Below are 15,164 nucleotides of genomic sequence, written 5' to 3'. Positions count from 1 at the left end.
ACAACTAAAGTGATTCTGCAAGAATGTTGATGCATGCTTCCTCAAGGCCTTAAATGGGCACTGTCATAAACTTTTTTTTTTTTATATGTTGGAGTACATATGTACTACAACATATGTCTAATACATTTTCATTATTATTATTATTATTTTTATTAAAATGCTTTAATTAACGTTTGAAAACCGGCAACTAGGGGGTCTCCAGACAGAGGGAACGGGGTAGCGCCGCACCGCACCCATGGCCCTAACTAATTGTTTTCTGCACAGGGTGCCTCCAGCTGTTTCAACACTACAACTTCTAGCTTTCCCTGACAGTCAATAGATGTCAGGGCAAGCTGGGAGTTGTAGTGATTGAAACAGCTGGAGGCACCCTATATAGATGAACTAAGGGCGGAAGTGCCGACCCCAGCAGGCATCAGTGACATGGTGCCTGCTGGGGAAGTCTGCCTAGTAGTAAGCACACTACCAGGCAGACAAAAAGTAATTTTTAGCATAGTAAAAAAAAATTAAAAGCAGAGAGGGGGTTAGGGATAGATGGGTAATAGGCAGGGATAGAAAAAAAAGATGGTGGGAGCTACTCTTTAAGAAAGCGTACATCAACACATAATGGCTGTAGGTTGTTTGGGGGGAAGCCATGTAACCTTCTGTCCACATCTTGTCTTATGTATTGAAATGAAATAAAGTGCTTCATTTTATGGTAAATGCTGCTGTTGACTACTTATTTTGAGTCTGCATTTTCCGCTTACATTTTATTTGTTGCAGCAACAGGAGTCCAGTGTATTTAGAAGCTGCAGGTTCCCCCACCCTCTCACTGTAACCTATGCACAACAAGCTGTGTCCGCACGTGGTGGAAGGGCATCGGATTGTCCCTAGCATTTACTGTAGTGAGCGGCGTTGCATATTGTTCTGTATATATCGCCACTCTGTATTATACAGGAACAGAGTCCGAGTATAGAAAGGACCCCCTGCAGCTCTACCTACAGTACTTAGACCCCCTGCAGCTCTACCTACAGTACTTAGACCCCCTGCAGCTCTACCTACAGTACTTAGACCCCCTGCAGCTCTACCTATAGTACTTAGGTAAAAAAAAAATATATATATATTTTTCAAATCTAAAATTGCAGGTTTTGCTGTGGATCCATAGACTGTCTGCAGCAAAATTTGCATCACCTGTGAAATTATTGTGGATTTTGACTTCTATATTGAAATGAATGGGGGGAATCTATAATGAACCCACAGTGTATACGTCACAACAATTGAACTGCTGCAGATTTAAATCTACACTTCAGGTCCATATACACTGTTCATTTTTTTTTCTCAGCGTGTGGTTGACATTGGCAATAACTTTTGCTGATATCTGAAATGTTGGAATTTATAGCATTCTTTATATGTTATGTGGATATCCAGCTCTGCAGTTGAATGTGCTACTGCCCGTGGCTTTTTATTGAGGATTAAGTTGAATTTTCATTCGGCAGTAAGATATTTAGTACATCCACCAGATGGCAGTAAAAGCAGATCTGTTGTTTCATCTTATATTTTGGTTCTGATATAGCTTGCATTCCTGTTTGTACTGCATACATTGTGGCTAATCTCGACTGTGTATTTTTCATCAATTTCCATGTACTGTTCTTTAGGGGATAACAACACATCAGCGAACCTTGTATTTCCAACAGGTTAACACTTATCAACTTGAGTTTTGCTTGATGGGGGGGGGGGGGGGGGGGGAACAAAAAACTGATGACTTGTCATATATGATATCCCTATCCTATAATTTTTTTCAATTAAACACAAAAGTAAATTTTTTTAATTTTAATTTTTTTTTTTTTTGGCCAGCATGTAAACCTATTCCCCATAGAAAATGTGTTATTTTTTTTTTTTTTTTTTGTAGTGTAGTACATACCATGTACCAGAAGAGGGGACCATAGTCCTTAGCATTTTACAGTACAGTCCTATAATCATTGGAAATACTTTTATATTTGTAGTTTTAAAATAAATATCACAATAAATAGAAAGTGAGACCTCTAGAACTTCAAAACACAAGGTTTTGCCATAATCCATGGTACAGTATCTTATAAAATATAATGTGATCATGTTTATTTATTCTCAAAGAGCATTGTCTTTTCTCAACTGGCTAACTACACAAAGATGAAGAGCGTCTTAAAATAAATGGAAGAGTCAAACTTTTACTTTGTAAATGAGGCCTGGTAAATATCCTAAGAAAAATAGATTGCTTCAATAAATCGGGTAACTTGAAGCTCACAGACCTGAATGCAAAATCAAAATCTAACTAAACCTCTCAAGCATCTGGCGCTGCTGGAACCACGGGCAGCATGAGACAGGGACAGGCTTCTTATTTTTAGTAAACAATTTACTCTATAGTTTTAAAACCAGTTAAGAATGCAGTAACTGGTCATCTGAGTAGTCCATGACTGTACTCCCTGCCCATTTGAGGTTAATTGACAGGTCTCTTCCTATGTGTGTATTGTGGGAAGAGACCAGCTGAGGGTGCAGGTGGGAGAAGCCACTAAGGACCACCCAGATGACTAGTTGCCCCATTAGCAACACTGTGATATACCTACTTAGAATTATTACTTTGAGTGAGTGTGTCCAGGGCTCAAGTCCTACAAGAACGCATGGGAACTGAGTTTTTGCACTTTTTCCACAGCAGGAACACCATTCCCAAAAGCAGGAGTCCTGCAGAACCAGCCCTTGAGTAGAAATCTTGGTTTTCACACTTTTTTTTTCTTCTCAGGACTTGACCCCTGAGTGTGTCCCTGTTTCATGCTGCCTTGGTTTTAACAGGTTTTCTCATATGGGGTAGATAGATGGGCCCCTCTGGCTCCAAGGCCCTGATGCCACTGTAAACTGTGCACTACCTATAGTCCTGTCCCCAGCATTAATCCAACATATTTGCCGCCTTTTTCCTTACAGGAAAGTAAACTTGCACCATCCCTTCATTCAGCAGCTGAACGAGAACAAGAACGATATACTGTGTATCCTGAAAGAGAAGATCGTCACCACACAGAAATGTGTCATTTCTCAACAGTCACAAATAGAGGAGACGTGTAAGGTTGGCGGTAAACTTGGTGTTAAAGCAAAATCGGTGACGGTAAGTGGGATCGGAACACGCTGAGCTTCTGAAAGGCTTGTGTTTATATTAGATTGCACAGAGGAGATGATTGTTCCTGAAATGCTTTGGTCCAGACAGATCTGTGGGTGAAATAGAATGATAACTAGTAAAATGGTTTACAGTTTAGAGGGCCAATTCGCAGATTTTTTTTTTTTAAAAGCATAAAAAAAAATCCGTCACATGGAGATTGATATTCTGTTTGTAACCAGAATCTGAAATAGTGCAGGGAAATTTCAGGCTAGAAATCATGGCTAAAGAGGTATTCTGACATTAAAATGAAAAACTGGTCTGCTGGTCATTACCACAGCAACAATGTAACACTCATCCTATATCCTAAACATTTATTATTACCTTATCACGTTGAGCTCAATGGACTTGGCTTCAGCAGCAGTCTGTGACGCAGGATAAAATATGTTCTTTTATAATGATAAATAATCTGCTTATAACATGTTATTCAAACTATATAACCTTTAGACCTCTGAGAATCTTTGTAAGTTCTCTAGTCTCACCTGAAGACAGGCAAATCCTGGAATACAATTCACATGCCAATTTTAAAAGAAGAGCAATATGCATTTCTGTTTCTAGGGGGCGCTAGGGGAAAAGGTTTTAGTTTAGTTTGAAGTGGCTCCATCTTGTTGGTATTACAGTAGTTGCGTTTCTGTCATCTCAGATCTGCCTTAATTGACATCTGATTTCTATGTATGTACTCCCCCATCACACATAATGTTCTCCCCCATCATACATAGCGTTTTCCCCCATTGCACACAACGTTTCCCACCTGTCACACACAATGTTCCCCCCGTCACACACAGCGTTTCCAACCCCCCTCATCACACACAGCGTTACACGATCCCCCCTCCCCCATCACACAGAAGGTTCCCCTCCCACGTCACACACAACATTCCCCTCCTTCACACATCACGTCCCCACTGTCAGACACAACGTTTGCCCCCCCCCCCCCCCCCCGTCAGACACAACGTTTGCCCCCCCCCGTCACACACAACATATTCCCCCTATCACACACAGGTGGTCAGACACAACGTTTTTTCTCTCCTGTCACACACAATATTTCCCCCCCCGTCACACATAAGGGTTTTCCCCCAGTACACACCACGTTTTTCCCCCCCATCACACACAACATTCCCCCACCACACACAACATTCCCCTCCCGCCGACCCCCCCCAGGCCCACACAACGTTTTTTGCCCCCATCACACACATTTCCTTTTTGGCTTTTCTTTTCCTCCTCTCAGTAAAATGGTGAGACAAATTCAGTATTGAAATTATCTTCAATTTGTAAAACTATTCTACTTTGCATTATTTTTTTTTTACTTAGCATTTTCATTTTTATGGAAAAAAAAACAGATTTTTTTTTTCCATGGCTTCAACATTTTAAGAAACTTTACATCTCTAGACACCACACAGAGGGTATACCTTTTCTCACTGCAGAGGTCCAGTTGGTGTAGAGAGACTACTTTTCAGGCAATGTTCTATAGGGGAATAAGTATGATATAGTTTTCTTCCTTATGGAAGCTAGTTTGCAGACTCTGCCGAAAAGTTGAGAATCTTATCTGCAGACAGTGTAGGTTGGCTAGAGAGATTCCTTGATTTTGTTTTTCAACCTGTGTGCCTCCAGCTGTTGCACAACTACAAAACCTGTGCAGAAGAAGAGTGGTGCAGTTACCCACAGCACCCACAGATTTCTTCTTTAATTTGTTTTATTTTTTTTAAATGAAAGAATCTATTTGATTGGAGTAGTTGCCCATATCAACCACTCTTTCTCTACCCATATTTTGATAAATCTTCCCCATGCATTACTATGCAGGTAGTCTCTCCTAGAAGTATCATCACATCTTTAAAAATGGAAACAGATGGACATAAATACTGGTTTGGGCTGTGCTTTATTAAATCCTGATGGCTGGCACTGAGAAGACAGCAGGATGATGGAAGTATGATAGCAGAATTATCATGTTAGACCCCAGTGATTGGAACAGATGTTCCATCCTTTTCCATTTCCAGGCATCTCCCGAGTCTTTACGTGGTTGTGTTTGCTGTACTTTAGTATCTGTGAAGCCATTCATAATAAGACAGAATGCAGATCACATGGTGAAAGGTATGTTAGTCACTGCTGTAGTGTAACAACAGCTCATCTTCAGAGATACCGAGTGCTCGGCTCCTTCTGCTTCGTGCTTGTAGAATGCACACACATGCCAGCTCCTACCTCTTAAAAGGTCAGTGTAGACTAAATACTTCTGACCCCAGTCAATGCCAATATGCCCCAGGCTTTATAAGGATCTTTTCCACAGTACTATGTGCATGAGTACTAAGTTCCCTTTGTCACTCAGCTTTGGTGAGTTATTTTTGCTGGGCTTGGTTTGTGCTCCTGAACACTTTCTCCTGTCTCATACCAGCCTTGACCTCTGCCTACTTTCCTCTCTTGTGTCCCACAGTCCTGCTTATGATCTGTTGATACTAGAGTATAATCCAGTGGTAGTATAACATGTGGATTCCATGTGGGGGTTAAGTATAAAAACACACAATCCCTTTAGACTCTTCTGTTCTATCTTTTTAGTGATCTACTGGCTCTATGTATCCATTTGGCCTTTTATTTTATGTCTTCTGGAAGTCACCAAATATCATTTTGATATCTAAAGCAAAGACGTCTGGAATCTGTAGAGTCAATGACTTCTCATTGTGCAGTGATGAAGTAGGGGTCCAGCTCTGTATAACATGGTTTTTGTAGACAACAGATTTCTTCAGGATCATCTGACTATCTAGTGTTTCTAAGGGCCTCTCAACTCTGCACTCATAGATGATATTGGGGGAAAAAGAGACAAGCTTGATTTCAATTGCCTTGTCCTTTAAATTCTCCGATAAAGATGCCACAACCTAAGGAGTCTGGCAGCGGCTTCCTCTCTATTCAGAACACCTGAACGCTTAGCCGATCTGTACTTTCGTGTGCATGGAGGGGTTGAGAAAGATGGCTGTCAGCTAAACAAATGTTTGGCCAACAGCTTTCTCAAGAGCATGGTTACCTTTACACTATACACACAGCTAAGGCTTCTTTTATTTTGAGTTAAACCTGTGTACAGAAGGTGCAGAATATGATTTGGTGCATACATTTAATGAATCCATGGACCATCATATACCTGATGGAGGCCAGAAGTGTGTCATTTTGGCCTTGCTTTGGGACATTGCAGCAGGGTCTGCTGGATAGAATAGTGCAGACCTCCATGCTATTACATTGAGCAAGATGTAGCAAAAGGATGTATACCGCTTTGTTAGGAAACACTGCCTTATACTATACGCAGCTTATATGATTCTCCCTTGCAAATTTCCTTTTGTGTGCTTTAGTCTATTTCGCCAGACAATGTAAGCTGTCCTTCAAAGTTTCTGTCCCCGCTGTCCACTCTTTGATTTGGTATGTAACCAGTTGCTGTCGATAGGATTTAGCTTTCTGTATATAGCAGCTATATGATTGGAACTTTCGAATTAAGAAAGATGCATTCAGGAAACAAATCCGCAGTAAAAAAAAAAAAAGAATCGGTACAATCGTGTCCATAGTCTTTTAAATTATCATTTCTGATTTATTCACAGGTATCTGTGACGGAAAGTGGAAATTTTAAGGATGAGAACACCGTCTTAGAAATCCCTGCTCCTACTGCCATTGCTTATGGTGTGGTGGAATTATTTGTAAAACATGATGGCCACTTTGGTGAGTCACTTTCTGTATCTCTGATATGTATGTCTAACATTTGCTTGTGGTACAGATATCTACAGCAGCGTATACCAACCCTGAAAGAAAGTAAAGTGTAATGGCCCTTTTTGCTCTTTTTTCTTTCTGATGAACATCCAAGTGTAAAACAAAATGTGTCAGTACATTTTACAATGTGCAAACTTGGCCTAAGAAATAAGTAGCTATGTAGTTGTTTGTATCCTTAAAGGGGTACTGCTAGACATGTTATCCCTTATTCAAAGGATAGGGCATAAAATGTCTGATTGCAGGGTCCGACCGCTGGGGACCACCGTGATCTCCACCGCGGCACCACAGTCATCTGGTTCACGGAGTGAAGTCCGCTCCGTGTCGGATGACTGGCAACCACAGCCGCTACTCAATTCATGTCTATGGGAGGAGGCTTGACGGCTGTGTACTCCTATAGATATTAGTGGAGGTCATGAAACATCACGAGCACGGAAGCCCCGCGTTCATGAATGGAGTAGCGCCAGCCCGGAGATCCCAGGGGATAAAATGTCTATGGGATACCCCTTTAATTTCTTTAAAAAAAATATATATATATATATATATTTCCATATACTATAGTATACTGTATTATACTACTATAGTATTTGTATAGTATATGTATACATACAAATACTTTCATTTGAAAAATGTGCCTGCCAATATATATGCAGTAATTTCTAAAAAAAAGAATGAAAGAATAAACATAGTTTATTTTAAACATAGTTTAAAGGGGTACTCCGGCCTTAGACATCTCATCCCTTATCCAGAGGATAGTGGATAAGATGTCTGATTGTGGGGGTCCCGCTGCTGGAGACCCCGCAATCTCTCCTGCAGCACCCGCTTGTCATCAGCCTCACGGAGCAAAGATCTCTTCATGTCTGATGACTCAGGATACAAGCCGGAGTATCGTGACGTCCCAGCTCCACCCCCGCGTGACGTCACGGCCTGTCCTGCCCCGTCCTGCCCCCTCAATGCAAGCCTAAGGGAGGGGCGTCATGGCCCTCAGGAGGGGTGTGACGGGTGCTGCAGGAGAGATTTCGGGGGTCCCCAGCAGCTGGACCCCCGCAATCAGACATCTTATCCACTATCCTTTGGACATCTTATCCACTATCCTAGGGCCGGAGTACCCCTTTAAATGCTTATTTCCCTAATGCTTGGTTGCACCATTTTTGGCAACAGTGACAGCTTTCAAGTGTTTTTTGTAGCCATTTGTGAGCTTCTTGCATCTGTTTGCTAGCAGTTTCTTCTGTACTTCTCTCAAGCTCTTGAATGTTTGCAGGGTTCCTTTTCATGATTTCAGCTCTGTTCAAAGATTTTTAGTTGGATTAAAGGGGTATCCCGGCCAAAAACATCTTATCCCCTATCGAAAGGATAGGGGATAAGATGTCTGATCACGGGGGGCCCGCCACTGGGACCCCCCGCGATCTCCCTGCAGCAGCCCGCATTTTATGCGTAGCTGCCTCTGAAGTTTCGGAAACCTCCGGGCTTCCGAGACGGAGATGTGCCGTCACGCCACACCCCTCCATTCATTTCTATGGGAGGGGGCATAACGGCCGCAACGTCCCCTCCCATAGACATGAATGGAGGGGGCGTGGTGTGACGTCACGTCCCCGTCTCGGAAGCCCGGAGGTTTCCGAAACTTCAGATGCAGCTACGCATAGAATGCGGCCTGCTACAGGGAGATCGCGGGGGATCCCAGCGGCGGGCCCCCCGTGATCAGACATCTTATCCCCTATCCTTTCGATAGGGGATAAGATGTTTTTGCCCAGAATACCACTTTAAGATAAGGACTCATTATTAGCCAGTCTTTATGTAGGATCCATTTGTTTAACTCAAACCTAGTTTTCTTATACTTGCTCTGATTTCAATGTCCCTCTATCGCATTCTCGGCCTCCAGTTCTAGAGGAAGTTATGCAGCCCCACACATTATGAATCCTCCACCATGTTTCATGGTAGGTAGGATCCACTTTTCTTTTATAATCATAGTACAGTATTTTCCTGTAGTGATTGTGGTTTGCCTATATAGAGCAAAGTTTAATCACTATAACTCTTTTAATGTTTTTCTTTAATTAACCAATGGGCTCCTTCCTGGCCTATAAAATCCTGTTTTGTTCACTCCACATGTTTCCAGCTCAGCTTAAGATTCTTTGGCTGTTGTTCATGGTTTCTTTGCCTGATTTCAAAACAAGTTCTGGAGGGTTATCAAATCATACTTACTCCTTTAACCATGTCCTGGAAAGTTCTTAACTATCCCATAAGTAGAAAACTTCTTGATAACATTTTAAACTGTAACTGGCGAGGATTCCAAGGTATGATAGTCTCATAGGGGGACATTTATCATCGTTGTTTTGGTACCGGTAAGCAAGTTCTGTAGACATTTTTTTTCTTGCTTTGGTTTTGCTTATGTATGACATTTATCATACTATCACACGGGGTTGATAAATTTACAAATATTTACACATTAGCAAAAATCAATAAAATAACTTCGGAATACCATTTTCTTAGCACACATAAGCAAAACAAATATATGTGTGTTTATTACATTTTTTCCCCCCTAAATGTACTAACCCATTTTTTTTTTCCATTTTCATTTCAGATCCGTCTATCCTGTGGGCTACTTCAGATTTGGTGGACCACAAGGAACAGCGTTTTTTTTGTTTAATATTAACAACATTTTGTAACAAGGGCTTGTGGGCGAGTGTTTTTTGGAATAAAAGTTTTTTAAATGTGTGTTTTTTTTTATTTACTTTACAGGCTTAGTAGTGGAAGCTGTCTTATAGACGGAGTTCATTACTAAGCCGGGGCTTGGTCCCAAAAACAGCCTACCCTAACCCCTGATTATTACTCTGGGGTGCCGGGAAGAGCCGATACCAACAGGCCCGGAGCATCAAATATGGAGCTCCTCGGCCTAGGTGGTAACAGGCTGGCGTTATTTAGGCTGGGGAGGGCCAGTAACAATGGTCCTCGCCCACCTTGGTAACATCAGGCTGTTGCTGCTTGGTTGGTATCTGCTGAGAATAAAAATACAGGAAACCCTATGCATTTTTCTTTTATTATTTATGGAAAAAAAAACGCATAGGGTTCCCCATATTTTCCTTCTCGGCCAAAAATCAACCAAGCAGCAACAGCCTGAGGTTAACAAGGTGGGCGAGAACCATTGTTACTGGCCCTCCCCAGCCTAAATAACGCCAGCCTAGGCCCAGGAGCTCCATATTTGACACTCCGGGCCTGTTGGTATGAGCTCTTCCTGGCACCCCGATGTAATAATCGGGGATTGGCGCTAGCTGTTTTTGGTGCTAACGCTAAGCACTGGCTTAGTAATGGATTCTGTCTATAAGGCTAAGTTTCCACTTGGGTTTTTTTTATGGCAGTTTTTGGATATCTGCCACTGCAATTTTTGAGCCAAAGCCAGAAGTGTATGTAAAAGGAATAGGACATCTTGGATCCTTCCTTATGGATCCACTTCTGACTTTGGCTCAAAAACTGCAGTGGCAGTTTTCCAAAAACTGCAAGAAAAAAAAACAAGTGGAAACTTAGCCTAAGGGTACGTTCACACTACGGAATTCCCGCGGAATTCTGCAGCGTGAACTTAACATTTGTGTGAATGAGTCTCCGCTTTGCGCGGATTCCGCGATCACTGCATAGCTGTCAATGGTGACGGTTCAGTGCCCCGCGGCCCCAGTGCCGAAGCGAGCGGAGATTCCGCAGTGTGAAAGCACCCTAAGACTGCTTCCACTGCTAAGCCTTTAAAGTAAATAAAAAAAAAAATGTTTAACCCCTTAAGGACCAAGGACGTACCGGTACGTCCTTGGTCCTGCTCTTCTGATATAACGCGGGGTTACACAGTAACCCCGCGTCATATCACGGCGGGCCCGGCGTCATAGTGAAGCCGGGACCCGCCTCTAATAGCGCGCAGCGCCGATCGCGGCGCCGCGCGCTATTAACCCTTTAAAAGTGAAAGTGAAAGTTCCCGGCTAGCTCAGTCGGGCTGTTCGGGATAGCCGCGGCTAATCGCGGCATCCCGAACAGCTGACAGGACAGCGGGAGGGCCCCTTCCTCCCTCCTCGCTGTCCGATCGCCGAATGACTGCTCCGTGCCTGAGATCCAGGCATGAGCAGTCATGTGGCAGAATCGTTGATCACTGGTTTCTTATGAGAAACCAGTGATCAACATAGAAGATCAGTGTGTGCAGTGTTATAGATCCCTATGGGACCTATAACACTGCAAAAAAAAAAGTGAAAATAAAAGTTAATAAAGATCATTTAACTCCTCCCCTATTAAAAGTTTGAATCACCCCCCTTTTCCAATAAAAAAAAAACCAGTGTAAATAAAAATAAACATATATGATATCACCGCGTGCGGAAATGTCCGAATAATAAAAATATATGATTAATTAAACCGCTCGGTCAATGGCGTGCGCGCAAAAAAATTCCAAAGTCCAAAATAGTGCATTTTTGGTCACTTTCAATAAGTCCTATCAATGCAAAAATGGTACCGTTAAAAACTTCAGATCACGGCGCAAAAAATGAGCCCTAATACCGCCCCATACACGGAAAAATAAAAAAGTTATAGGGGTCAGAAGATGACAATTTTAAACGTATTAATTTTCCTGCATGTAGTTATGATTTTTTCCAGAAGTCCGACAAAATCAAACCTATATAAGTAGGGTATCATTTTAATCGTATGGACCTACAGAATACATATCAGGTGTCATTTTTACCGAAAAATGTACTACGTAGAAACGGAAGCCCCCAAAAATTACAAAACAGCGTTTTTTTTTTTCAATTTTGTCGCACAATGATTTTTTTTTCCCACTTCACCGTAGATTTTTGGGCAAAATGACTGACGTCATTACAAAGTAGAATTGGTGGCGCAAAAAATAAGCCGTCATATGGATTTTTAGGTGCAAATTTGAAAGAGTTATGATTTTTTAAAGGCAAGGAGCAAAAAACAAAAATGCAAAAACGGAAAAAACCCCGGTCCTTAAGGGGTTAAAAAACTTTTATTCTAAAAAACACTCCCTCTCAAGCCCTCGTTAAGCATTTTATTAACATAAACAAAGAAAAAAAAAACACTGGTCATCGTAGTCCACAGGATATATGGATCTGAAATGAGAAGGGAAAAAAAAACAATCCGCCCGCCCATCTGATACACTCCCCCCGTGCCGCACAACTACAATTCCCAGCATGGCCTTACAGTAAGGACATGCTGGGAGTCATAGTAGTGTTGCATGGGCGGTAGATGTGTGGGTGGGTGTCAAGCTTGTCACCCTCCTGTACATCTCCTACCTGCTCGTCCCACTGTGCCTGTGAAAATGAAAGTAAAAAAATGTCTCCCCTGCGATTTTTTTTTTTCTCAATTAAGATTTTATTGGTTTTTGAATAAGGACACTTACAAAGAACCACATCAGTAAAGATATGATGATATAACAGTGATTGCCCAAAGGCAACATAAAGAAATAAAAAACAAAAAAAAACAGACAAATATGAACTAAAAAGAACTTTGATCGTGTATCAAAACAAGAAGACCTCCTTATTAGGAGGGCTTATATGGTATTACCAGGAATATAGGGGAGAAAGGAAGAAAGAGTAAGAGAATAGGGGGAAAGGGGAGGGGGGGGGAGACAAGGTAGGAGAAAAGAATGGTAGGGGAAGGGGGGGGGTCGGGGGAGGGGGACAGGAGGGAAAGGGGAGGGGAATTGGATGTAGGGCCTAAGGGCGGCCGTTTTCTGGGCCTGCCCTGGCACCGAGAGTAGAAATATCAAACATCATAGAAGCGTAGAAGCGTATGTCAGCAAGGTAGCAGTCAATAACAATAGTTACATATGGTCGTTAAAACAGAAAAATAAGAGGCCATATCCAGGACAATGTAGTGAGACCTAGGGTCCAGCGGCCAAATAATATATAACATAATCAAATCAAATCAGGCGTCTCCAGGTTTAGAGGCAAAAGACAGCCAAGGACCCCAGATCTCACGGTAGGAACCATAGGTTCTCTCAGATCTACTTGTCAACTCCTCAAAACGGCACACCTGGTGGACCTTGGACTCCCACTCCGAAACAGAGGGTGGGCTGGAGTTAAGCCACTTTAGCGGAATTAAGGATTTGGAAGCCGACAAGAGGTGCGCTAATAATTTATGTTTATGAGGCTGGAAGGCTAATGTCGGCTTGCCAATAAGTACCATATCAGGCTGTATTTTGAAGGGGATGGAAAACAGACTACTGATTTTGGACTCTATCCCCCTCCAATAAGGCAGAATAGCCGGGCAGGTCCACCAGATATGTGTATGGGTCCCTGTGTGGGCATTGCACCTCCAACACAGCTTGGAAGGAGCCAGGCCATGAGCGTGGAGAAACTCCGGGGTTTTATACCATCTGGATAGGAGTTTAAAATGCATTTCTTTCAATCTGACGCATCTAGAGTACCCTTGGGAGTATTTCAGTATGTAGTTCCTCTCGTCCGTGGATAGCACTAAATTCAGTTCCTTTTCCCAGGAGATCAAGTAACCGGGAATAGAGGAGCTGTCTATGGAGGAACAAAATTTTTTGGTATAGGAGAGTTTATGTATACCTCTCGGGGGGGGGGACTTCAAGTCTATTTCAAAGTCTGTCAAGGGTCTCAGGGGCCCCACCTTACTCCAAAATTCCCTGCAACAGATATGAAGGTGGGACAGTTGTAGAAAGGATAGCTTTTGCATGGGGAACATGGAGGATAGCTCTTCCGTGGTTGGGACCCTTCCATCCGTGAACACTTGTGCAATTGTGTAGTTCTTCAATTTGGCCCATAAAGAGCTATACGTGGGGGATATGCGGTCTAGAACAGTAGGGAGGAGGACAGCAGGAAGTAAAGGAGAAGTCGGGGGAGAGAGAGTAGGGGCGAGAGAAGACCACACGGAGAAGAGGCACAAGAAAAGGAGTGAGGGGTGAGAGTGAGAGAAATGTTGTCTCCCTGGAATCCAAAGGTGGCGTAAGAAGTTAGCACCATACGCCCAACGGGACCATAGGTCCTCTCTGAACTCCGAAGGTGAAGGGGGGGGGACCTGAGGGTGAACGGCAAAAAATCCACCTTCTCAGTTGGATGGCCTTGTAAATCACCTGGACATCCGGCATACCTATTCCTCCTCTGGTGGGGGATCTAGCCAACAATGACCTAGCCAGTCGGGGTTTTTTGGCTTTCCAGAGAAAGCGGGAGAAGAGTCTCCGCATGGTTAAAAAGAACAAGGGCGGGAGTGCTATTGGGAGCATTGACAATTTATAAACTGTCTTAGGAACCACATATGTTTGAATAACGTTACGCCTACCGATCCACGATATAAGGGGATTATCATAGTCTGTCAGTAGTTGCTGGGTGTCTGCAAGGAGGGGCTTAAAGTTAGCATCGTAAAGGCGTGTAATTGTGGGGGTTATATGCACTCCAAGGTATTTTAAGGTGGACTTGGCCCAGGGAAAGGGGGAGATATTTTGCAGGGTAGCCTGTGTGGCGGGAGGGAGCGTGACGTTAAGCAACTCTGATTTGTTCACATTAACTTTAAAATTGGAGAGGGTGCCAAATTTCTCGAATAAGGAGACCAGGCAGGGGAGCCCCCCCTCGGGATCAGACAATAAGAAGAGCAAATCATCAGCGAAGGCCAACGTCTTAAGTTCCCCTCCTGGCGTCTCAAATCCCTTAACTTCAGGCATCTGCCTAATTTTCTGGAGCAGGGTCTCTACCACCAGAATGAAAAGAGAGGGGGATAGGGGGCACCCCTGCCTGATGCCATTCGTTATGCAAAAGGGCGGGGAGAGGGAGTCATTAATTCGCAGAGAAGCGTAGGGGCTAGCATAGAGGGTGAATATCGCTGACACAAATGCTGGAGGAAAACCAAATCTAAGAAGGACCGCTCTCATATAGGACCAGCTGACCCTGTCAAATGCCTTCTCTGCGTCTACGCTGAGAAGGACCAGTGGGAGTTTTTTAGAGTGAGCAAAGTGTATACAAGAGAGGAGTTTAATAGTGTTAGTCTTTCCTTCCCTGCCGGGGACAAAACCCGACTGTTCCGGGGCTATCAAGTGGGGCAGTAGTTTTTAAATACGTAGGGATAGAAGTTTGGCCCATATTTTGAGATCTAGGTTCAGCAAGGATATGGGTCTGTAGCTACCACACTCCTCTATATCTTTTCCCTCCTTTGCTATAAGAGTAATGTGCGCCTCCTGCGCCTGTCGAGGGAGAGCGCCCCCCTCGAGTAAAGTGTTAAAAGAGACAGTGAGATGGGGTACAATGAGATCCAAGAATGTAGTATAGTAGCACAGGGGGAGTCC

The 15,164-nt window shown here is 43.1% G+C and overlaps 1 protein-coding gene across 6 annotated transcripts in view; it reads left to right on the top strand.

The window, feature by feature from the left end:
• GSDME (gasdermin E) overlaps positions 1–15,164 on the top strand; it is a 151,605-nt gene that overhangs the window by 47,330 nt on the left and 89,111 nt on the right. For all 6 annotated transcript variants that reach the window (XR_008843951.1, XM_056519826.1, XM_056519825.1 and 3 more), the window contains exons 4-5: positions 2,929–3,106; positions 6,724–6,841. Coding sequence is in view for 5 of the 6 variants with exons in the window: in XM_056519826.1 (XP_056375801.1) it covers positions 2,929–3,106; positions 6,724–6,841 (296 nt within the window). In the remaining variant the exon portion in view is untranslated. The remainder of the gene's footprint in view (positions 1–2,928; positions 3,107–6,723; positions 6,842–15,164) is intronic.

This window comes from Hyla sarda, chromosome 5 (genome assembly GCF_029499605.1).
Source record: "Hyla sarda isolate aHylSar1 chromosome 5, aHylSar1.hap1, whole genome shotgun sequence".
Lineage (NCBI taxonomy): Eukaryota > Metazoa > Chordata > Amphibia > Anura > Hylidae > Hyla > Hyla sarda.
The sequence above is the reverse complement of the archived record's forward strand: the minus strand, read 5'-3'. Positions and strand labels throughout refer to the sequence as shown.